Raw genomic sequence first — 24,613 nt, 5'->3', positions numbered from 1 at the left:
ACAGTTTGTTGCGAAAGCTTGAATTTTGTGTGTGTGTTTGTGTTTGTTTGTGTGTCTGTCGACCTGCCAGCACTTTCATTTGGTAAGTCACATCATCTTTGTTTATATATATATATATATATATATATATATATATATATATATATATATATATATATAAAAAAAAAAAGAAAGATGATGAGACTTACCCAACAAAAGCGCTGGCAGGTCGACAGACACACAAATAAACACAAACATACACACAAAACTCTAGCTTTCGCAACCAATGGTTGCCTCGTCAGGAAAGAGGGAAGGAGAAGGAAAGACAAAAGGATTGGGTTTTAAGGGAGAGGGTAAGGAGTCATTCCAATCCCGGGAGCGGAAAGACTTACCTTAGGGGGAAAAAAGGACAGGTTTACACTCGCACACACACACATATCCATCCAACCTGTCCTTTTTTCCCCCTAAGGTAAGTCTTTCCGCTCCCGGGATTGGAATGACTCCTTACCCTCTCCCTTAAAACCCAATCCTTTTGTCTTTCCTTCTCCTTCCCTCTTTCCTGACGAGGCAACCATTGGTTGCGAAAGCTAGAGTTTTGTGTGTATGTTTGTGTTTATTTGTGTGTCTGTCGACCTGCCAGCGCTTTTGTTGGGTAAGTCTCATCATCTTTCTTTTTAAATATATTTTTCCCACGTGGAATGTTTCCCTCTATTATATTCATATATATATATATATATATATTTAAAAACAAAGATGATGTGACTTACCAAATGAAAGTGCTGGCAGGTCGACAGACACACAAACAAACACAAACATACACACAAAATCCAAGCTTTCGCAACCAACGGTTGCCTCGTCAGGAAAGAGGGAAGGAGAAGGAAAGACAAAAGGATATGGGTTTTAAGGGAGAGGGTAAGGAGTCATTCCAATCCCGGGAGCGGAAAGACTTACCTTAGGGGGAAAAAAGGACAGGTATACACTCGCGCACACACACACATATCCATCCACACATACACAGACACAAGCAGACATTTGTATAAAAAGAAAGATGATGAGACTTACCAAACAAAAGCGCTGGCAGGTCGATAGACACACAAACAAACACAAACATACACACAAAATCTAGCTTTCGCAACCAACGGTTGCCTCGTCAGGAAAGAGGGAAGGAGAAGGAAAGACTAAAGGATATGGATTTTAAGGGAGAGGGTAAGGAGTCATTCCAATCCCGGGAGCGGAAAGACTTACCTTAGGGGGAAAAAAGGACAGGTATACACTCGCGCACACACACACATATCCATCCATACATACATGTCTTGTATGTATGGATGGATATGTGTGTGTGTGCGAGTGTATACCTGTCCTTTTTTCCCCCTAAGGTAAGTCTTTCCGCTCCCGGGATTGGAATGACTCCTTACCCTCTCCCTTAAAATCCATATCCTTTAGTCTTTCCTTCTCCTTCCCTCTTTCCTGACGAGGCAACCGTTGGTTGCGAAAGCTAGATTTTGTGTGTATGTTTGTGTTTGTTTGTGTTTGTTTGTGTGTCTATCGACCTGCCAGCGCTTTTGTTTGGTAAGTCTCATCATCTTTCTTTTTAAATATATTTTTCCCACGTGGAATGTTTCCCTCTATTATATATATATATATATATATATATATATATATATATATATATATATATATATATATATAAAAAATAATAGAGGGAAACATTCCACGTGGGAAAAATATATCTAAAAAGAAAGATGATGAGACTTACCAAACAAAAGCGCTGGCAGGTCGATAGACACACAAACAAACACAAACATACACACAAAATTCTAGCTTTCGCAACCAACGGCTGCCTCGTCAGGAAAGAGGGAAGGAGAGGGAAAGAAAAAAGGATTTGGGTTTTAAGGGAGAGGGTAAGGAGTCATTCCAATCCCAGGAGCAGAAAGACTTTGGCGGGATAAAATTGTATACTGGATTACGGTAAAAAAGGAGAGGTGAATAGAAAGTGAAACTGCTGGCAAAAACAGGAGGAGGAAATAAGACGACAGAAAAGACTACGAAATGTAACAGTGACAATAACAATAACAATAACAATAATTGTTTCTCGAGGCAACTAGTCGATATTGACAGGTGGTGGCTGTTTGTTACGGCTGGTAGGCAACAACTGGCACTGTCTGCAGTGTGATGGTCTGTTAGAGAGCCTTGTTTGCAATTTGCTGACGTGTGATCGAGTTGCTCCTAAAGAGATGACAGTGGCTTGTCTTGAATTTCCTACCAGTAGCTATGCCCTGGTGCTCCGCATGTGTGCCTGGTGGTCGGTGCTGCCACCGAGTGACAGTGTGGATCGGTGCTGCGCCAGAGTTACCTAAGTACGTTCGGAACTTTGTTGTAGTGTAAGTGTTGGAAATCGTTGTTTTCTTCTATACATAAAGGCAGCAAGTGCGTGGTTCCAGACTGTACTTAATTAGGATCTTGAGTCTCCATTTATTTGGTTACCAGCTATGTGAGTGTTGAATGCTTTCAAAGAGATAGTATCAACAGCAGTTGGGAGATATACACCCCATAAATTAATAAGTGATGGTACTGATTTCCCATGGTGCACAAAAAGGGTCAGATCACTGTTGCAGAAGCAATGAAAAAAGCATGCCAAATTTAAAAGAGCGCAAAATCCCAAGAGTGGTAAAGTTTTACAGAAGTTTGAAAGATAGCACATACTGCAATGCAGAATGCTTATAATAATTTCTACAATGAAACTCTGTCTCACAATCTGACAGAAAACCCGAAGAGATTCTGGTCATACATAAAGAACACCAGTGGCAAGACGCAACAATACCTTCACTGCACCATGACAACGGTGAAGTTGCTGATGACAGTGCCACTACAGCAGAGTTATTAAACACGGTTTTCCAAAACTCCTTCACCAAAGAAGACGAAGTAAATATTCCTGAATTCCAATCAAGAACAACTACCAAGATGAGCAACAATAGCTCCATATTTAGCAATAGTATACAACCACTCGCTCACAGAAAGATCCACACCTAAAGACTGGATAATTGCCCAAGTCACACCAATACCCAAACATGAAAATAGGAGTAATCCACTGAATTACAGGCCCACATCACTAACGTCGATTTCCAGTGGGGTTTTCTAACGTACACAGTGTTTGAACATTATGAATTACCTTGAAGAAAACAATTTATTTACACATAGTCAGGACGGATTCAGAAAATATCATTCTTGTGAAACACAACTAGCTCTTTATAGTCCTTAAGTTATGAGTGCTATCGACAGGGGATGTCAAATTGATTCCATATTTTTAGATTTCCAAAAGGCTTTCGACACCGTTTCTCACAAGCGTCTTCTAACCAAAGTGCATGTCTATGGAATATTGCCTCAGTCGTACAACTGGATTTGTGATTTCCTGTCCGAAAGGTCACAGCTCGTAGTAACAGACAGAAAGTCATCGAGTAAAACAGAAGTAATATCTGGCGTTCCCCAAGGAAGTGTTATAGGCCCTATTTGTTGCTGATCTATATTAACGACATAGGAGACAATCTGAGTAACCCTCTTAGATTGCTTGCAGACGGTGCTGTCATTTACCGCCTTGTAAAGTCATCAGATGACCAAAATTAATTGCAAAATGATTTAGATAAGATATCTATATGGTGTGAATAGGGGCAATTGGCCCTGAATAAAGGAAAGTGTGAAGTTATTGACACGAGTACTAAAAGAAGTCCGCTAAAGTTCGATTCCCCAATAGGTCACACAAATCTTAAGGCTGCAAATTCAACTAAATACTTAGGGATTACAATTACAAATAACCTAAATTGGAATGATCATACAGATAATGTTGGGGTAGAGAAAACCAAAGTCTGCGATTCATTGGCAGAACACTTAGAAGGTGCCCCTTGTATCCACCGTGAACATGCTCAATTTCGGTGACTAACTGAACTATATGGATCATACCCTCCACCATACAACATATTCCCTGCTCACGAAATCATCCTGACCTCAACCTACAGTAATTACTGTCCCCACATGCTTCACCCAACAGTTTCTGCTGCCCCCATTCTGTCACCCCCTACTACTTTATGTCACTTTCAGCATATGCCCCTTCCCACTGTAGGTGTGCCAGCCCATATACCTGCTACCACTCCCTCCCACATTCCTAGCTAGCATACTGGTTGCCTCCATCTCTGAGCTGTTAGCCACTCACCCCAAATCCCTCTCGCTGGCTTCCCTTTCTTCCCCCCCCCCCCCCCCTCCCCTCCAAAAATCTCACTCGCCCTTTCCACCCCACCCCCCCCCCCCCCCCCCCATCTGGCACAGTCCTCACCTCAACGTAGTCCATCTGCCGAAATGCAGCACACACATTGTGTATCCAGGGGCATAAGTGTGTGTGTGTGTGTGTGTGTGTGTGTGTGTGTGTGTGTGTGTGTGCGCGCGCACACGAATGGGTGCTCTAGCTCGAAAAAGGATAATTCTAACAGCTACCAATTTTTCTTTCCTTTTTGTGTGTGCCGATTGACAAAATAAAAATAACTGAGTTACAGGCAATTTGTTAATGTGGTGCACCACAGCATTAGTTGTAGATCTTTTCATCCCCTTGCTAATGTGAAACTGATGTTCAAGATTTCTAAACAAGTTCTTTCAGTTTGGATTGTAAGGCAAGTAATGAATGAATGATATAATTAATTCCTGAACATTCAGTGTTGTCCACAAATATGTATTAGTAATAATAATAATAATAATAATAATAATAAAGGAAGCTGCCTAAACACACACTGTTCCATGGCAGCTTAATTCTGTTTTATTTGCTAAGTGAGATCTTTTGGCGATGAATTTATACAAAATATGTTGCTGGCCATTAATAACATTTATGAGGGGCATTTGAAAATAAAAACTACTTACATGTTTGGGGTAGACCTCTTTTATTTTTCGACATAGTCTGTTTTCAGACTGACACACTTCGTCCAACGCTATTCTGATTTGTTGATCCTTTCCGAATAATAGGAATTGTCCAAGTCTGCAAAATAGCTATTAGTTGCTTCAATCACCTCCTCATTTGAATGAAATCTTTGTCCTGCCGGCCATTTCTTCAAATTGGGGAACAAATAGTAGTCCGAGGGAGCCACGTCTGGAGAATAGGGGAGGGGGGATGCGAAACGAGTTGGAATCCTATTTCCATTAATTTTGCGACCACAACTGCTGAGGTGTGTGCTGGTGCATTGTCGTGATGGAAAATGACTTTTTTGAGGTCCAGTCGCCGGCGTTTTTCCTGCAGCTCGGTTTTCAAATGGTCTAATAACGATGACTAATATGCACCTGTAATAGTTTTATCGTTTTCCAGATAGTTGATGAGGATTATCCATTGCAAATCCCAAAAGGCAGTGGCCACAATCTTTCCAGCCGAAGGAATGGTCTTCTCCTTTTTTTGGTGCAGATTTTCCCGTGGTAACCCACTGTTTAGATTGTTGTTTGCTCAAAGGAGTATAGTAATGTATTCATGTTTCATCCACAGTGACAAAAAGGCACTTAATATCCTACAGATTCTTCCTGAACAGCTGCTAACCGTCCTTGCGACACTTCAAACCATTCCGTTTTTGTTCAAGTGTGAGAAATCGCGGAACCCATCTTGTGGATAGGTTTCTCGTGTCCAATTGTTTATGCAAAATATTATGTACCTGTTCATTCGAGATGCTCACAGCACTAGCAATCTCACGCACCTTAACTCATTTATCATCCATCACCATATGATGATGGATTTTATCAATGATTTCTGGAGTCGTAACCTCCACTGGGTGTCCAGAATGTTCAGCATCACTTGTGCCCATATGCCCACTCCGAACATTTTGAAACCACTTATTAACTGTTCTAATTGAAGGTGCAGGGTCACTGTAATGTTTATCAAGCTTCTCTTTAATCTCCTAAGGTGTTTTGCCTTTCGTAAAGTAATGTTTAATCACCACACGAAATTCTCTTTCGTCGATTTTTTGACAATCACTCGACTTCCTTGATTCATACAAATGCCAGACAGAAAGAAATAGACCAATATGGCTGAAACTTGGTGTGCGTTCTTTCCAAAGATGCTACTAACCATACATGACATCGATACGCGCCGGTGGTGCCATCTCTCAGACTCTGCACGGACTTTTCAAACGCCCCTCGTATATACAGGTAGTCAACACAAGAACTTCAGATTTACATTTTAGTAGAGCAGATGTCTAGAGTATTGCTGAAAGTGGTTTACAGGGAGAGCAAAATCTGAGTTTCTTTTTCTGTTTGGAAACTGAATTCAGATCTGAATTAAATTGTTCTGGTCTCCATTTCCCATAACATTATGAACCACTGAAGTGAAATATTGTAATATTCTATGTTAAATTCATATCTGTTTTCTTTCGGTGCCTCTTTTGTAATAATAGTTATTTTCTGTGTGTAAATGTGTTTTTATCATATATTTTTAGTCTGGTGAAGTAACTAAATCATCACTTTTATGTTCATACTAATCAATTTACTCAGCAGTAAATCAAGATTATTACTAATATACTCGAGACTGGACTGTTTTGTGCATCTTTATTTGTTTCATTATGTTTCAGCTCTACTCGACTTTCTGATGGGAATGACAGTGCTTCATTTGAAGAAAGCAGTCTTCAAAATGTGACCCACGATGAGTCGATGATGGCTCGAGAGATGCTGACAAACTTTGTCAGTTGTCGTGTTGCGACACAAGGAATTACCACAGAAGAGGATAATTCCTTCTGCAGTACAAATAATGTAAGTGTGATGGACCGCAACTTTTCTATCTCAAACTGCCGTTCATGTCTACAGAGTTTTTCATCAAAATACATCCTCGTAATGCACGTGTTCATTAGTATTGATGGTGTAGAACCACAGTGAAATGGTTTTAGATAATGTGGAGAAGTGTTCCTCACTGATTTTATGCTGAATAAGCATTTGAGTATGAAAGACAATGACAGGATTCTGATACTCACTTATTTGCTGATAGTTTAGGTAAGTGGTTCTAGTGATTAGTGCAAAGATGTATTCAGCTGAAAAGACTGAGTCTCCATTTCTTTCAACACATTCACTGGTAACAATTCAATTCACTAACATTGATCGTGTATCATAGGTATATTGTCAAACCAGTAACTGCTCAAAAGTGATTTAAATTACGTTCTGCGTCAGGCACATATACAAAGCCGTGCAAGTGTAATGTACGTAGCAAATTCTTTGCTTTTGCTTGTTATCTCAAGAGACATGCTATCATGCAATCAGGAGAAATCCCACACAAATGTGGAGTTCGTGGGAAACTGTTTGATAGAGTTAGTGAATTCAAATGCCACCCAGTAGTGTATTGTGAGGCAAAATCACACAAATATGACATTTGCGGAAAATAGTTTCCCATCCCCGTTTCTCTGAAACCCCATGCTGTATTTCATTCAGTGATGAAATCATACAAATCTGACAATTGGGGCAAATTGTTTTTGGGAATAGGTAAGTTTGAATCCCTTTTGTCAATACATTTTGAAGTGAAGTCTCTTGCATGCAGTGTATAAATAATGAATTATTTAAGAGCACTCTTAATTTCGAGAGGCATATGTGATGCACACTTAACATATTAGAGACCCAGCCCAAGCATACTGTATTAGTCAAATCTAAGCCGCACTTTTTTTCCAGTTTTTGTAATCCAAACAACCGCCTGCAGCTTAGAATTGAGGGCAAAGTAAGCAGAAGTTCTGACAAATGTTGGTAGATGCCACCACAGCTAACTTCTGCCTTATAATATATGTAGCGCTACACAGGCATGCTTTGCAGGCACAAAGATAAATACTGGGGCCAAAACCTCTGCGTCAGTAAATAAATTAAAAAAAAGGTATAAGATGAGCTTTTTTCTCCTCCCTGAGTTTCGACCACTCCATTTTCATACATTATCCAAAGAAGTAAATAGAAATTCCTTATTGTTCATCTTCGAATGTAGCAGCCTTTCAAATATTCGTAGCAACAAAAATAAATATCTTTACACAAAAATACCAACAATGCACAAGGTTTTAGGATTTTTGCACGAGTTGATATGCTGGGGCTCATTAAGATTTCATGTAGTGGCACCTACTGCTTCGTGGAATTTTGTGAAGGGCTTGTTGGTGTTAGTGAGCCATAATGAAGCGCTTCCATTATAGTGCCAAATTCAAGAGGGAGTTATTTCTTTCGCGGAACAAAGTTCTAATCTTGCTGCAGGTCTGCGATACGGGATTGATGAGAGCAACATCAGGCGATGGCGACTGCAGAGAGACAAATTACTTGAATGTTCAAGTAGCAGGAAAGCATCTAGTGGGCCAAAGAGTGACCACTATCATGCACTAGAAGTGATTTTAAATGAATTCAGAAATTACTGCCTATGAATGCCGAAATTTTAAAAATTAAGGCACATGAAATTGCTAGAGAGCAAAAAATCGAAAATTTTAAGGCTAGTCCCAGCTGGATTGATCTGTTTATGAAGCGCTCGGGTTTTTCACTTCGGAGGTGAACTTCAGTTGCACAGAGGCTGCCGAAAAATTATGAAGAAAAACTTGAAGAACTTCAGTGCTTCATAATTAGGCAGCGCACAGAAAAGCAATACCTTCTTGGTCAGATAGGAAATGCTGACCAAACTCCCATATATTTTGACATGCCATCAAATTTTACGGTTGAAATCAGGGGATGAAAAACAGCGGACGTCCATCATGCTTGCTTGCACAACAGATGGACATAAATTACCCCCATTCATAGTTTTCAACCGAAAGACTTTACCAAAATTGGAAATGTTTCCAAAAACTGTAATTGTACAAACAAACAAAACTGGGTAGTTTTCAGAGGACACGGTGCTGGACTGGATTAGGCGTGGGTGGAATCGTCGCCCTGCCAATGCTCGGTTTATGCAGTTTGTTGGTATTAGATGCCATACAACACCTGCAGTAAAATGAAAAGTAGAGGAAAGCAAAATGGACTTGGCAGTAATTCCAGGCAGGATGACGTCAATTCTGCAACCACTTGACGTCTCTTTGAATAAACCATTTAAGGACAAGCTTAAACGCATGTACACAGACTGGCTTTCAAAAAGGACAGAAAACTGACATCGACAGACGTGTAAAACGCGCAAGTTTGTTGCAGGTGTGCCAATGAATTTATGGTGCACAGAAGTGTGTTCCAAATCAGACTGTGCAACAAACATGTGCAACAAGCACTTAAAAAATGTTCGACCTCCGATGCACTAGATGGTACAGAGGACGATGCTCTGTATGAAGAAACGAGCAACAAAGAATTGAGTGATAGTGTTTCAGAATCATGACTGATATTTTAAACATTTTATTTAAGATGTACTACAAACATAATAAAATTTTGTTTTAAATTTCAGCGTTTAATTTCTAAGTTATTTTCATTCTTATTTTGTAAGTGTTGCTACTCTGCATTGCACAGGATAGAAAAGCATGGAGAGCTGCATCAAACTGGTCTACGGACTGATGACAACAACACACTCTGTGTTTGAAGTCATCTACTACGAAAATATGACTGGCAAGTCTGTTTGCGATGTTTGTCAATATGGCCAACTCTACGTTCAGAATTTTTTCCTACCTGTGACATGAGATGGTTGCTAATAGGAACTTTTATGATTCGTGAATCACATGTTGTCATGCAGTATTCTCTTCACCATAAGAGTAATACGAATGTAAACATTATGCTGTGTATTCTTTCATGTTTGTTGCTATCTCATTTAAATCCTGTGTTCCTAATAAACTACGAAACTAGAGTGAGATAACAGCAAACGCAGAAGAATATACGTATCGTGTCACGTTTATATTCATATTATAGTGATACAGTCAGAAATGAAGCAGGGCAACTGACTAGATTTTTAAATCTAAGATGACTAATTTCTGTGCAGAATGTAATGTACTAAAGAAGCGTCTGCAAAGGTTTTCAAAGGGAGAAAAATGTTCGCTAAACAATCGTCCGGAACATCTTCTATCATAAGTAGTCTATTATTTGGTTCTTGTTGATCATTATCAAAGAAAGAAGGAGTGTAAGAAACAACAAATAGCAGTCTCTTGCCATTGTTTTGCTAATGAGACAATTCCTCTCTCTTGTTTTTTAATTACAAGTGACAGTAGCGCGCACAAAAGCAAGCCATACCGCGAGCAGTGACAGGTCGTAAACACTCATTATCAGAATGTGACAAACAATGCACGACACAGTACAGTAATGCAGTTTCAGCTTAGAGTGTCGTAAACACCTATAACAAAGAGAATGGCACTTATCAGGTCAGAGCAAAATAAGCAATCGATTCGAACCAGACGAAGCACGTGAAAAAGGAAGGGTACCCGTATAAATTCGGACGGAGCGCCTGACGCATAGTAAAGCTTGACTGCAAAGCTTATGACTCTAACCAAACTACTGTAGCTGTATCTTCGTCCATTTGACCTAAATTGTGTCTCACGTTACAACGGACCAACCTTCTTTCGATTTGGAGGTGCAGCCTAAAACTTTTCTCTCCCCTTGAATTTTGAGTCTCAAATTTCAGGTTTGGCTTAGATACGGGAAAATTTATTTTTTCCTCAGTTTCGAGTCTCATTTTTCAGATGCGGCTTAGATTCGAATGCGGCGTAGGTTTGAGTAAATACAGTAGTTCAGGCTGCAACTTGGCGTTAAAAAGGCTGCACCCGAGCGTAGGTCAGGCTGCGATTTTCTCGACAAGTGAGCCACCCGTCACTCGAGAAATGGGCTCGTCGTGCACGAGAACGGTGTACAGATGTCTCGTGGCCTGCCTCTCTGCCGGTGCAGCCTTCTGTTGTCAACTTCTGGAGTTATTTCGAAAGACACATTTGCGAACATAACAGCTGCTGTCACAAATGGCTGAGCTAATATGCTCACATTGACATAATTTTGTGTGATACTCATTAGATTTCACAGTTTGCTGTAATTCTGCTACAAATACATCACCACGTGTTCGGTGTGCAAGTTTTGAAAGTTCAAGAGGAAGAAATTGAGCAATAACTCACCTCACACTTTTTTCTCGGGACAATATCTGTCGTTATTTTAAAATCTGCAATGTTTTGAAATCGTAAAGTAAATACCGAAAAAAGATATTGAAGCTTGGTCCTTTTTTAGTATGTATTTCTCTTGAAGATACATCAGTTACATATTTGCCAGTAATGGTGTAGAAAAACTTCATAAATAGCCGGTTTCCTAGGCCCTACGTGCTTCTAACTGACCAGTCTCCAAAGTGTTAGTACGTATCGTGCAACACTGGCCTCGAAGGTCACCTGATTTCTCAGTATGCGATATTTGTGGACGAGAGGTTTTGTGAAAGACCTCGTGCGCGTTCCATCTCTTGCAGCAGCAGCAGTGAATGCAGTAACTGCGGACATGCTTGCAAAAGTGTGGGGCTTGTTTGACTGTCATCTGGCTGTTTGTCATGTGTCCACTGTAGAGTACACTAAACATCTGTGACAGGGTATGGAAAATTTGATCCTAATTGGTATGCATAATCATGTAAAAGATAAACCCTTGAAAATTGGGATGGTTCTTTTGAAAACAAAGCTTTCTAGCCGTATGCGTTAGCTAACTTCTACTCTGAGTTTCGTGTAGAAGATACAGTCTGTTGACACTCAATTAATGCTTTGAAAATGCGCTGTGTATGTAGCACCAATGTATTTCTCATTTACAGACACGCTTTATTACTCTTACAAGTCTACCTTTTATTCCTTCTTTGTTTCTTCCATTGTCAGTTACTTACATGCCCTTGTAAGAAAACTCGACTGCTGCATGCATTGCCTCATTTCATAATTAGATTCCCGCAGCATCACCTGACTCAATTCAGCTACACCCCATTACCATTGTTTTGCTTTTATTATGTTCCTCTCATAACGTCTTTTCGAGACATCCTGTTCGACCGGTGCTCCGTGCCCTTTCGTGCCATTGACAAAATTGCAGTGTCATCAGCAAATCTTACACTTATCATTCCTGTCCCCTAAATACAAATTTCTCCCCGGTTTTCTTTACTGCTTGCTCGATGAACAAATCAAAGTGCGTAGGGGTAGGATACCTCTTCGTCTCGTTCCTTTCCCAATTGCTAACTCTTTGATGTCCTCGTACTCTTATAATTGCTGCCTGTTTTCTGAACTGCACTTTATCCTTTTATAGCTCCAGAATTGTGAAGAATGTATTCAGCGAGACATTGTCAAAAGCTTTCTCCGAACATACATATGTTTCGTATGTGGGTTTACATTTTTCACTCTACCTTCTAATATATGCCATAGTCAGCATTGTCTGTTGTGTTCCTACATTTCTCCAGAACACAAATCAACTCTTCCATGATCAGCTTCTACCAGTTGTTACATTATGTACAGTGGCTAAATTGTGCTCGAGAAATGGAGGCCGTACTCGAGCAAAATTACAACATTATTTTGTTAATGATTGATCGAGCTCATGTTCATTAGAACAGCTCGGTAGATCGACAGAACTGTCATTATTGGGCCAGTGAAAATCCAAAGCTAATGCGTGGGAGATCATTACGTAGTCACGAGGTGAGTGTTTGGTGTGCTGCAACCAGTGCAGATGTTATCGGTCCATACTTTTTCCGAGGCGATAACGGACACAGTGTAACTGTTATAGTTACGGAACATTGTAGGCAGATGATCACTGAATTATTCATACCTGAACTAAGAAGGAAATGTATTCCTATACAGTGAGTTTGGTTTCAGCAGTGTTGGGCCACAACTCACACAGCAAGAATGTCAGTGGAAGCTATTCGGAATGTTTTTTGTGGTCACGTCATTTCCCGAGTTGGTGACATTAGTCGGCTTCCTCGTATCCCAGACCTGTCCGTGTGTGACTACTTTTTGTGGTGCTACACAGTCTTTCAAATTGACAGTGTTGGAAAGCTTGAGAAGTGCACTGGTGAAAACAACTGTCACATGGAGGATGTTGTTTTCAAGCATTAATTTTGTAAAATGGCAAAATCATTTGGCTATTATTATGTAAATACATTTTTAAGCACAAATTCTTCTTCTTCTTCCTCTTTTTGTTTTTTGCCTCACCAAGTGCAAGATGTGTGAAAAAAATGTTAATGTATCCAACAAAACTGCATGTGATCTGGCAAAGCTGTGTTACTGTACTTGTGTAGACCAGTGTGTTCATCCCTTCCAGATGCTCAGTCCAAGTTTCAGCTTTGTACAGTTGTCACACGGTTTCTGAGAGCGGCATCAGTGAAGGTGTGATTTTGTTGTGTGTTACAAAAATGGAACAGCAGAATTTAGTACATCATCCCATGAAGCTTTGTGTCAAACATGGGAAACTTGCGAGTGTGGCCTTCGAAAAGTTTAAAAGGCCCTGAGGGAACACCATTCCTTATCGAGAGCACAACTTTTTCACTGGCATAAATAGTTATTGGAAGTCTGAGGACATGTTGAAGGTGAACTTTGCTCAAGGAGATCTACAACTTCAAAAACCGACCAAAACGTCGAACGTGTGCTGCTCTTGTGAGATAGATCCTTTGGGACAAACTGTCAGCCGAGTGTTTTACAGAGATTTCCTCAAAAGTCTCCGAAAGAGGGTGAATACAGTGAGGGCAGCCATTGTGACAATTGACTGCTGCATCGTGACAACGCCCCGTATCAGACGGCCACACCTGTCACAGAATTTTTGACCTCGGAAGGCATTCCCGTTATTCCACAAGCCTCTACTCAAGTGATCAGAGTCTTTTTCTTTTCCCAAAACTGAAGAAGTCTTAAAACTTTCAGCACTGGTACCGAGACTAGGAACAGTAACTCTGCTGGTACAGGGCTATTACAAATGATTGAAGTGATTTCATAAATTCACTGTAGCTCCATTCATTGACATATGGTCACGACACACTACAGATACGTAGAAAAACTCATAAAGTTTTGTTCGGCTGAAGCCGCACTTCAGGTTTCTGCCGCCAGAGCGCTCGAGAGCGCAGTGAGACAAAATGGCGACAGGAGCCGATAAAGCGTATGTCGTGCTTGAAATGCACTCGCATCAGTCAGTCATAACAGTGCAACGACACTTCAGGACGAAGTTCAACAAAGATCCACCAACTGCTAACTCCATTCGACGATGGTATGCGCAGTTTAAAGCTTCTGGATGCCTCTGTAAGGGGAAATCAGCGGGTCGGCCTGCAGTGAGCGAAGAAACGGTTGAACACATGTATCTGGACATGCTGGAAAATTGGCTCATGCCACAACTGGAGACCGACAGCACCGACTTCATCTTTCAACAGGATGGTGCTCCACCACACTTCCATCATGATGTTTGGCATTTCTTAAAACAGGATATTGGAAAACCGATGGATCGGTCGTGGTGGAGATCACGATCAGCAATTCATGTCACGGCCTCCACGCTCTCCCGACTTAACCCCATGCGATTTCTTTCTGTGGGGTTATGTGAAACATTCAGTGTTTAAACCTCCTCTACCAAGAAACGTGCCAGAACTGCGAGCTCGCATCAACAATGCTTTCGAATTCACTGATGGGGACGTGCTGATTATCGACTCGATGTCTACCGAATCACTAAAGGGGCACATATCAAACATTTGTGAATGCCTAAAAAAAAGTTTTTGAGTTTTTGTGTGTGTGCAAAGCATTGTGAAAATATCTCAAATAATAAAGTTATTGTAGAGCTGTGAAATCGCTTCAATCATTTGTAATAACCCTGTATATAGCTGCCAAAGGAAAATGCTTTGAAGAGGACTGTATAGTAGTTTGAAAAAAATTAAAATTTGGTAGATAAGAAATTAGTTACACGGTTTTTCTCACACACCTGATAGCAGGACTCCAGTAAGGCAAGTACATCCTCTCCAACTTGCATCTGACCATCCTCATTGTCTTAACCTATGTTGTATATCTACATATATATTCTATATTTAAAAAGAAAGATGATGAGACTTACCAAACAAAAGCGCTGGCAGGTCGATAGACACACAGACAAACACAAACATACACACAAAATCTAGCTTTCGCAACCAATGGTTGCCTCGTCAGGAAAGAGGGAAGGAGAGGGAAAGACACAAGGATTTGGGTTTTAAGGGAGAGGGTAAGGAGTCATTCCAATCCCGGGAGCGGAAAGACTTACCTTAGGGGGAAAAAAGGAGGGAAAAAAGGACAGGTATACACTCGCACACACACACATATCCATCCTCATATACACAGACACAAGCAGACATTTGTAAAGGCAAAGAGTTTGGGCAGAGATGTCAGTCGGGGCGGATGTACAAAGGCAAAGATGATGTTGAAAGACAGGTGAGGTACGAGCGGCGGCAAATTGAAATTAGAAATTAGCGGAGATTGAGGCCTGGCGGATAGCGAGAAGAGAGGATATGCTGAAGGGCAAGTTCCCATCTCCGGAGTTCTGACAGGTTGGTGTTAGTGGGAAGTATCCAGATAACCCGGACGGTGTAACACTGTGCCAAGATGTGCTGGCCGTGCACCAAGGCATGTTTAGCCACAGGGTGATCCTCATTACCAACAAACACTGTCTGCCTGTGTCCATTCATGCGAATGGACAGTTTGTTGCTGGTCATTCCCACATAGAACGCTTCACAGTGTAGGCAGGTCAGTTGGTAAATCACGTGGGTGCTTTCACACGTGGCTCTGCCTTTGATCGTGTACACCTTCCGGGTTACAGGACTGGAGTAGGTGGTGGTGGGAGGGTGCATGGGACAGGTTTTACACCGGGGGCGGTTACAGGGGTAGGAGCCAGAGGGTAGGGAAGGTGGTCTGGGGATTTCATAGGGATGAACTAAAAGGTTGCGAAGGTTAGGTGGACGGCGGAAAGACACTCTTGGTGGAGTGGGGAGGATTTCATGAAGGATGGATCTCATTTCAGGGCAGGATTTGAGGAAGTCGTATCCCTGCTGGAGAGCCACATTCAGAATCTGATCCAGTCCCGGAAAGTATCCTGTCACAAGTGGGGCACTTTTGGGGTTCTTCTGTGGAAGGTTCCGGGTTTGAGGAGATGAGGAAGTGGCTCTGGTTATTTGCTTGTGTACCAGGTCGGGAGGGTAGTTACGGGATGCAAAAGCTGTTTTCAGGTTGTTGGTGTAGTGGTTCAAGGATTCCGGACTGGAGCAGATTCGTTTGCCACGAAGACCTAGGCTGTAGGGAAGGGACCGTTTGATGTGGAACGGGTGGCAGCTGTCATAATGGAGGTACTGTTGCTTGTTGGTGGGTTTGATGTGGACGGACATGTGAAGCTGGCCATTGGACAGGTGGAGGTCAACGTCAAGGAAAGTGGCATGGGATTTGGAGTGGGACCAGGTGAATCTGATGGAACCAAAGGAGTTGAGGTTGGTGAGGAAATTCTGGAGTTCTTCTTCACTGTGAGTCCAGATCATGAAAATGTCATCAATAAATCTGTACCAAACTTCGGGTTGGCAGGCCTGGGTAACCAAGAAGGCTTCCTCTAAGCGACCCATGAATAGGTTGGCATACGAGGGGGCCATCCTGGTACCCATGGCTGTTCCCTTTAATTGTTGGTATGTCTGGCCTTCAAAAGTGAAGAAGTTGTGGGTCAGGATGAAGCTGGCTAAGGTAATGAGGAAAGAGGTTTTAGGTAGGGCGGCAGGTGATCGGCGTGAAAGGAAGTGCTCCATCGCAGCGAGGCCCTGGACGTGCGGAATATTTGTGTATAAGGAAGTGGCATCAATGGTTACAAGGATGGTTTCCGGGGGTAACAGACTGGGTAGGGATTCCAGGCGTTCGAGAAAGTGGTTGGTGTCTTTTGTGAGTCACTGTACAGTATATGGCAGAGGATACATCTTGACAATATTACAGATTTTCTTTCCTATTCATTTTGTATACTGAGCAAGAGAAAATGTCTGTCTGTATGCCTCCTAACTGCTCTTACGTTGTTCTTTTCTTCCCCTGCAAGATGTACTAATGTGGTAGCATACTGGTTGAAGAGTCTGCTTCAAGTTTGGGTTCTATAAATCTACCTGATATCATTTCCGGAGAACTGTGTCATATTGCTTCTGAGGATTCCCATTTAACTCCCACCCACTACAATTCTCGCAGCCCATTTCTGAATTTACTTGATAAGTACTGCAAACACTTCCAAAATTTCCCAGAATAATATGAAAAATTTCCCCCTTTTTTATGGATTGAATTGCATTATTCATCTTGCCAGTGTCATTATGTGTGTCTTTCTTAAAAAAAAAAAAGAAAAAAAAATCCTCATCCTTCCCCTGTATATGTTTTTGGATTCTCCCACTCTCCTTTTCCACTGCTGTAGTTTTTTCTTCATATTATTCATACCACATTACATTTTTGTATCTGCTTCTCTCTTCACCCAACAATCTCCTCTTTAATTGGCAGAAGGTTTATCAGTGTTCTATCTTTGGCTTCGTACTCTCTCACTGCTCTGCTTTCATCTTTGCCTCCCATCATACTTGGGGCAGATTTTCTACTCTCTACCTGAGCTCTGAGTGACATGTCCTTAATTTCCAAACTTCCTAACTTATTCCTCTTCATCCTTGAGGAAGATACAGCAATTATTGAAACTGGGTACTTCTTTTCCTATTTTTAAGGGTTTCTATTAGCACATGATTGGAATTTTGCAAATATGCTTGACAAATTTTTGAGTGTCTATTGTTTTGGATATCTTGAGTCGTCTTTAATAAATGATTTGTTATAACAGAGGTATCAGGCTGTAACGAGTAAACATTCACCTTGTGTCTTAAGCGAGTGATTTATTATAGCTGTAATATCACGCTGTAATGAATAAACTTTCTTCTTATGTAATATTGCGATATAAATGACAATGCAAAATAATACTCTACGTTGCCTTTCTTTTTTTCTTTTTATGTAAAATGAAGGAAAGGCAACCACTCACCTATAGCTGACTGGTGTGTGACACATAGAAACACGCAACAGAAGACTACCTCATTAGCTTTTGAGCTTTTGCTCTTTCTCTAGTGAGAGAACACACATTCACACACACAAATACACAGACACTGAATCGCACGTCTGTTGCTGTGGCGAGACTGACTGCCGATTATTGATAACAGCTGTCTGTGCCGATAGAGGTGAGGTGTGTGTGGAGTAAAACTCACGACGGGAATGGGGGCTCGCGGGATAGTGAGAGGCAGGTCTTTCAACAGGTGACTCGGCATTTGCACAACGAGACAAATGGAGTTCAGAGGGTAGTACACATAAGATGTAGGGAGAACGAGAGTGTGTAAAGGAGGGGGGTGGGGGGAGGAAAAGAGAGGCATGTGGAGATGAAGAGGTAGACAAGGAGGGAAGAGGGAAAGGGAGGGATTGTGGTAGGAGCAGGCAGTACATGATGTAGGTTGAGAAGAAGTGGTGTGGATGCAAAACAGAAGGGAGAGAGTGTAGAGCGAGGCGATGGGAAACTGGTTAGCAGAGGGTAAAGCCAAGGGGATTGTGAGAGCACCGAATATGCTGGAAATAGAATTACCACCTGCATAGTCCAGAGAAACTAGTGCTGGGTGGGAGTATCCAAATGGCTCATATAGTGAAGTAGCTGTTGGTCATTTGTGTTGTGGTGCACAGCATGTTCACAACTGTGTGTTCAAGTTTGGGTTTGCCACACTTTGGCAGTGGCCGTTCATGTGAGTAAGCAATTAGTTTCGTGTCGTGCCCACATAGATTCCTGTATAGTAATTGCATCATAGTAAATAAATAATGTGGCTGATTTTGCCCTCGGCCCTGCCTTCTGTAGGGTACGAAAAGCCCATGGCCGGACTGTTGTAGATGACGGTAGGTGGGTGTAGGTGTCAGGTCTTGTACCTGGGTCGACCGCAAGGGTGTAACCGGTGGGGTGGCTGACTCGGAGCGGGATTGGAATACGGGTGGATGAGGATATTCTGTAGGTTGGATGGGTAGCAGAACACAACTTTCGGTGATGTGGATAGGATATCGCCCACGTCAAAGCGTGACGAGGGGTAGTCAGAGCCCTGGTGAAGGACGCGGTCTAGTGTTTCGAGGCTGGGGTGATACTGATTGACCAGACGAGTGCTAATCGATGGCTGGTTAACAGATTTTCTGGTGTCAGAGGAGGAGATAGCATGGTAGATCTGTTTATTGATGAGCTGAATAAGAATACTGTCCAACAGTAAAGACTCTGGTAAGTAAGTTTAGCAATTCCAATAACTGTTATCTCCACAAGTGCTTATCGATAACTTTTCAGAGCAAAACCCCTGCCAAGTTTTCCTAACAGTTGTTGGAACCACAAAAAAAGTTGTGGATCCATTCCAACTGCAACATGCTGCAGTTGCAGAAATGTTAGCAATGTTCTCAATGATGTGAAGTGAGTTTTCTGTTTCGTACCAAGTAATATTCTTTGTATACTTGCATAGGTTTCCCATAGACATATTTTCATACTTACAAAGAGAAAGACAAAAGCCATATATGCACAGATTAAGATTTCTGAAAGTTTGATGTGTAGGCCTTGAAATCGCACAATAAACAGCTAATTTTACGGTTCCTATACTTCATATAATAGGGAGCACTGTAATTTCGAGTGATACCTGGGAAGTCCAGTATTGGTAGAAGCTTGACTTTTGTGTCCATACACACACATGTGCATGCTCACACACACACACACACACGCTCACACACACACACACACACACACACACACACACACACACACCACACATGTACGCACGCATGCACACACGTGTGTACATATGTTCTGTCATCAGTCATTTGCAACTGTATTAATGCAGTTTGCAATCTCCCCCTCCGTCCTTCTTCCATCTATTGTCCACATTAAACGATACCCAGTCCAGCTAATTAATAAGCAAAGTTTTTTATGAAGATTTGGGAGGAATGAAAATTACAATAAACTTTGAAAGGTTACTTATCTTGTCATGTTGAGATGGCTCCTGTTCTTCTTGATAGGAGTCTGATTCCTGAAGCTGAAAATTTAACGTCAGGTCCTCACGATTGGTTATAACTAAATAAATTGGAATTGTTGCAGAATTTTTTATGTGAATATACTTTCCACTGATTTTCTCGCTTTTTAGTATATCGTACAGAGTTTTGGTTTTACACATTAACAAAGCAGAAATTACATTCTCTGCATCTATTATACAAAAATACATCCGATCACATCAGATGCAAGCTTACGACTCTCTCACTCTGTGGAAATAACAATATTCCAAATGGCTTACAATTTTTCGTAACAAATGAATTCCTAATAGTTTTCATTATATTATTAATTTTAATATTATTTCATAAATGAATCCAGAAGTAAACATGCTAAACAGTACATGATTGTGTAATTAATAATAGAAATTTTAACTGTGCAAGTAATCTGTAATTTCAAATGTTTCTAAGAAAAATAATTTTTACTGTACATTCGGAACTAGTACTTATCGATTATAGCATCGAAACTAAAATATTTTATAAAGAAATTCCTTTTCATAAATTTTAGGTTGAAATATAATCTACAGTGTATAAAATGATATGAAAGTTTTCAGAAAAGGAACTGAGATAATATTGACCTGTCCAAAATTTGAAAAATAATACAGATATCGACAATTACTGTTGAGGAAAACTATGCTAGAGGAGGATGTCCCATTAAAAGTTGTTGCAAATATCGAAGCTCAGTCACAGGAACTGATTTGTTTACTATATTATATTTTTTTAGTGAGCAATCATCACGTAATGAACGATACGTATATCACCATCAGAATCACAATGATGAAAAATTAATTTTGTTTAATTTTTCTCATTAACTTGTTGCAGTCTGAGGCACTTGCTGGTGGTGGTCCACTTACCGTCAGTGACCCGCAGAGTATTAAGAAAGAGGTACGTAGCTGCTGCAGGTCAGTCTCGCTTCTCTCTGTAACGTTGTTGGCAGTTGTCTAATTACAGGCTACAGGAGCTGCAGTATACTCTTTACATGTGTCATTTCCATTTGTGTAATAAATAGAATGTAATGTTGTGGAAATTATCTGATCATTGATGTTGCAACATTTCAATACTAAACAGAAATGCAGAAAGAAAATATCTCACGTGTAGTGATGAATCCTCCACACTTACAAAGTGGAACATCAGCAGAGCCATTTTTAGCTTTCATGCTACTGCTCTCACAGCACAATTACACACACACACTCCCACACACAATCATAGAGATACCTACGTAGAACTCACCATGACCAGAGTGATACTACTTGCCTTATACACAGTATTGGTGCCAGCTGGATGAGGATGCTTGATCCTTGTTCTAACTGTTGAAATTCTTTTTCTGAAGAAATTGTTAGTTATCACTCCAACGAAATTGCATTCTGGTGACTCCCATTCTGCCAATTCTGTTACCTTCTTGTTGCTAGGTTTTGAAAACCGGACAGAGTGAAATAAAAAACAATCAAGTTCGTATATTTTGGAAGGTATGCAGAGTTTTCCGACACTGAAAGTGTGTAAGAAGTTGGTACAGCGGGCACATCGTGTTGTCGTTGAGATGTTAAGTAAATCGTCAGACATTAGAAAATGTTTTCTGTAGGAATGTACAGGGTTATTACAAATGATTCAAGCGATTTCACAGCTCTACAATAACTTTATTATTTGAGATATTTTCACAATGCTTTGCACACACATACAAAAACTCAAAGTTTTTTTAGGCATTCACAAATGTTTGATATGTGCCCCTTTAGTGATTCGGTAGACATCGAGTCGATAATCAGCACGTCCCCATCAGTGAATTCGAAAGCATTGTTGATGCGAGCTCGCAGTTCTGGCACGTTTCTTGGTAGAGGAGGTTTAAACACTGAATGTTTCACATAACCCCACAGAAAGAAATCGCATGGGGTTAAGTCGGGAGAGCGTGGAGGCTGTGACACGAATTGCTGATCGTGATCTCCACCACGACCGATCCATCGGTTTTCCAATCTCCTGTTTAAGAAATGCCGAACATTACGATGGAAGTGCGGTGCAGCACCATCCTGTTGAAAGATGAAGTCGGCGCTGTCGGTCTCCAGTTGTGGCATGAGCCAATTTTCCAGCATGTCCAGATACACGTGTCCTGTAACGTTATTTTCACAGAAGAAAAAGGGCCCGTAAACTTTAAACCGTGAGATTGCACAAAACACGCTAACTTTTGGTGAATTGCGAATTTGCTGCACGAATGCGTGAGGATTCTCTACCGCCCAGATTCGCACATTGTGTCTGTTCACTTCACCATTAAGAAAAAATGTTGCTTCATCACTGAAAACAAGTTTCACTCTGAACGCATCCTCTTCCGTGAGCTGTTGCAACCGTGCCGAAAATTCAAAGCGTTTGACTTTGTCATCAGGTGTCAGGGATTGTAGCAATTGTAAACGGTAAGGCTTCTGCTTTAGCCTTTTCCGTAAGATTTTCCAAACCGTCGGCTGTGGTACGTTTAGCTCCCTGCTTGCATTATTCGTGGTCTTCCGCGGGCTACGCGTGAAACTTGCCCGCACGCGTTCCACCGTTCCTTCGCTCACTGCAGGCCGACCCTCTGATTTCCCCTTACAGAGGCATCCAGAAGCCTTAAACTGCGCATACCATCACTGAATGGAGTTAGCAGTTGGTGGATCTTTGTTGAACTTCGCCCTGAAGTGTCGTTGCACTGTTATGACTGACTGATGTGAGTGCATTTCAAGCACGAGATACGCTTTCTCGGCTCCTGTCGCCATTTTGTCTCACTGCACTCTCGTGCGCTCTGGCGGCAGAAACCTGAAGTGCGGCTTCAGCCGAACAAAACTTTGAGTTTTTCTACGTATCTCTAGTGTGTCGTGACCATATGTCAATGAATGGCGCTACAGTGTATTTATGAAATCGCTTCAATAATTTGTAATAGCCCTGTATATGGGGTAGGTGATACAGAAGGTAAACTAATTATGTGACCTTTGTTCAACACTACTTATTTTTCTCATATTTTGAAGCCCTGCAGTATCAGAAATAAATCAAATACGCAGTGATATGCAGCTTTATATTTACATCTAAGCTTTGAAACAAATAAATGAATGGTAACTGACCGTTCAGTGTTCACTGTACATTCACGAAAATGTTGGCATGTCAGGATTGCTAAGTGACAAACTGTAAATGTCCCACTCTGCACAAATTCATAATGTAAAGCATTATGTGGAGCACGAGGTAATTTCCAAGCGTGCTAAGCGTGATTTTTTGTAACAAATTGCAACCTAGAATGTAGAGTGTGTTGTAATTTGCTTGCAGGTATTGTTTGGAGCATAGGGTAATACAGATATTACATAAGCAGTTGTCAAGATCAGTTAAAAATTAAATCATTATCGATATCAAAACATAACAGTAGGAATGTGGATGGCCATTTGTGATTTATGAAGTTACTACTTTATATAACATTGTGAGATTACATTGTTTCTGCCAGTAAGTCACCTTTCAATAGTAACGAATGTTTTCATTCATAGTGACACGGTAGCATTGTTAGCTCAAATACTCAATGCCCAGGCAATGATTCTTTCTGCCATTACAGTAATATAGTCACTACTGAGGACTGTTACTGTTCTCAATCCAGTTGTTCCTTCATGGAATTCTAAAAACAAAGATGATGTGACTTACCAAACGAAAGCGCTGGCATGTTGATAGACACACAAACATACACACAAAATTCAAGCTTTCGCAACCAACGATTGCTTCGTCAGGAAAGAGGGAAGGAGAGGGAAAGACGAAAGGATTGTGGGTTTTAAGGGAGAGGGTAAGGAGTCATTCCAATCCTGGGAGCGAAAAGACTTACCTTAGGGGGGAAAAAAGGACAGGTAGGCCCAACCTCCGCCTTTACAAATGTCTGCTTGTGTCTGTATATGTGCGGATGGATGTGTGTGTGTGTGTGTGTGTGTGTGTGTGTGTGTGTGTGTGTGTGTGTGTGTGCGCGCGCGCGTGAGTGTATACCTGTCCTTTTTTCCCCTAAGGTAAGTCTTTCCGCTCCCGGGATTGGAATGACTCCTTACCCTCTCCCTTAAAACCCACATCCTTTCGTTTTTTCCCTCTCCTTCCCTCTTTCCTGATGAAGCAACCGTTGGTTGCAAAAGCTTGAATTTTGTGTGTATGTTTGTGTGCCTATCGACATGCCAGCGCTTTTGTTTGATAAGTCACATCATCTTTGTTTTTAGATATTTTTTTTTAGATATATTTTTCCCACGTGGAATGTTTCCCTCTGCACAGACACACATATCCATCTGCACATACACAGACACAAGCAGGTGTGTGTGTGTGTGTGTGTGTGTGTGTGTGGGTGTGTGTGTGTGTGTGTGTGTGTGTGTGTTTTCGAAAACTGCTGGGAGGTATATTAATTGTTATTTAGTGCCCTGATGGAATCAACTTTTTTCCTTCATAAGGAATGTTTTGGTGGGCCTGTGGTCTCGGAAAATCGGATCACTCAGAAAGTTGACAATGCTCATTCTTATGAGTGATTTACCATGTTAACTGTGGTGTCACCGCCAGACACCACACTTGCTAGGTGGTAGTTTTAAATCGGCCGCGGTCCATTAGTACATGTCGGACCCGCGTGTCGCTACTGTCAGTGATAGCAGACCGAGCGCCACCACATGGCAGGTCTTGAGAGACGTACTAGCACTCGCCCCAGTTGTACGGACGACTTTGCTAGCGACTACACTGACGAAGCCTTT

The 24,613-nt window shown here is 41.3% G+C and overlaps 1 protein-coding gene across 1 annotated transcript in view; it reads left to right on the top strand.

Annotated features, from left to right (window-relative positions):
- LOC126108830 (uncharacterized) overlaps positions 1-24,613 on the top strand; it is a 181,290-nt gene that overhangs the window by 79,377 nt on the left and 77,300 nt on the right. Inside the window, exons 15-16 of the mRNA XM_049914194.1 lie at positions 6,564-6,741; positions 20,733-20,795. Of these exons, the coding sequence (XP_049770151.1) occupies positions 6,564-6,741; positions 20,733-20,795 (241 nt within the window). The remainder of the gene's footprint in view (positions 1-6,563; positions 6,742-20,732; positions 20,796-24,613) is intronic.

The sequence above is a fragment of the Schistocerca cancellata genome, chromosome 11 (assembly GCF_023864275.1).
Source record: "Schistocerca cancellata isolate TAMUIC-IGC-003103 chromosome 11, iqSchCanc2.1, whole genome shotgun sequence".
In the NCBI taxonomy this organism is placed as follows: domain Eukaryota; kingdom Metazoa; phylum Arthropoda; class Insecta; order Orthoptera; family Acrididae; genus Schistocerca; species Schistocerca cancellata.
Note: the sequence above shows the minus strand (reverse complement) of the source record. Positions and strands in the feature narration are given on the sequence as shown.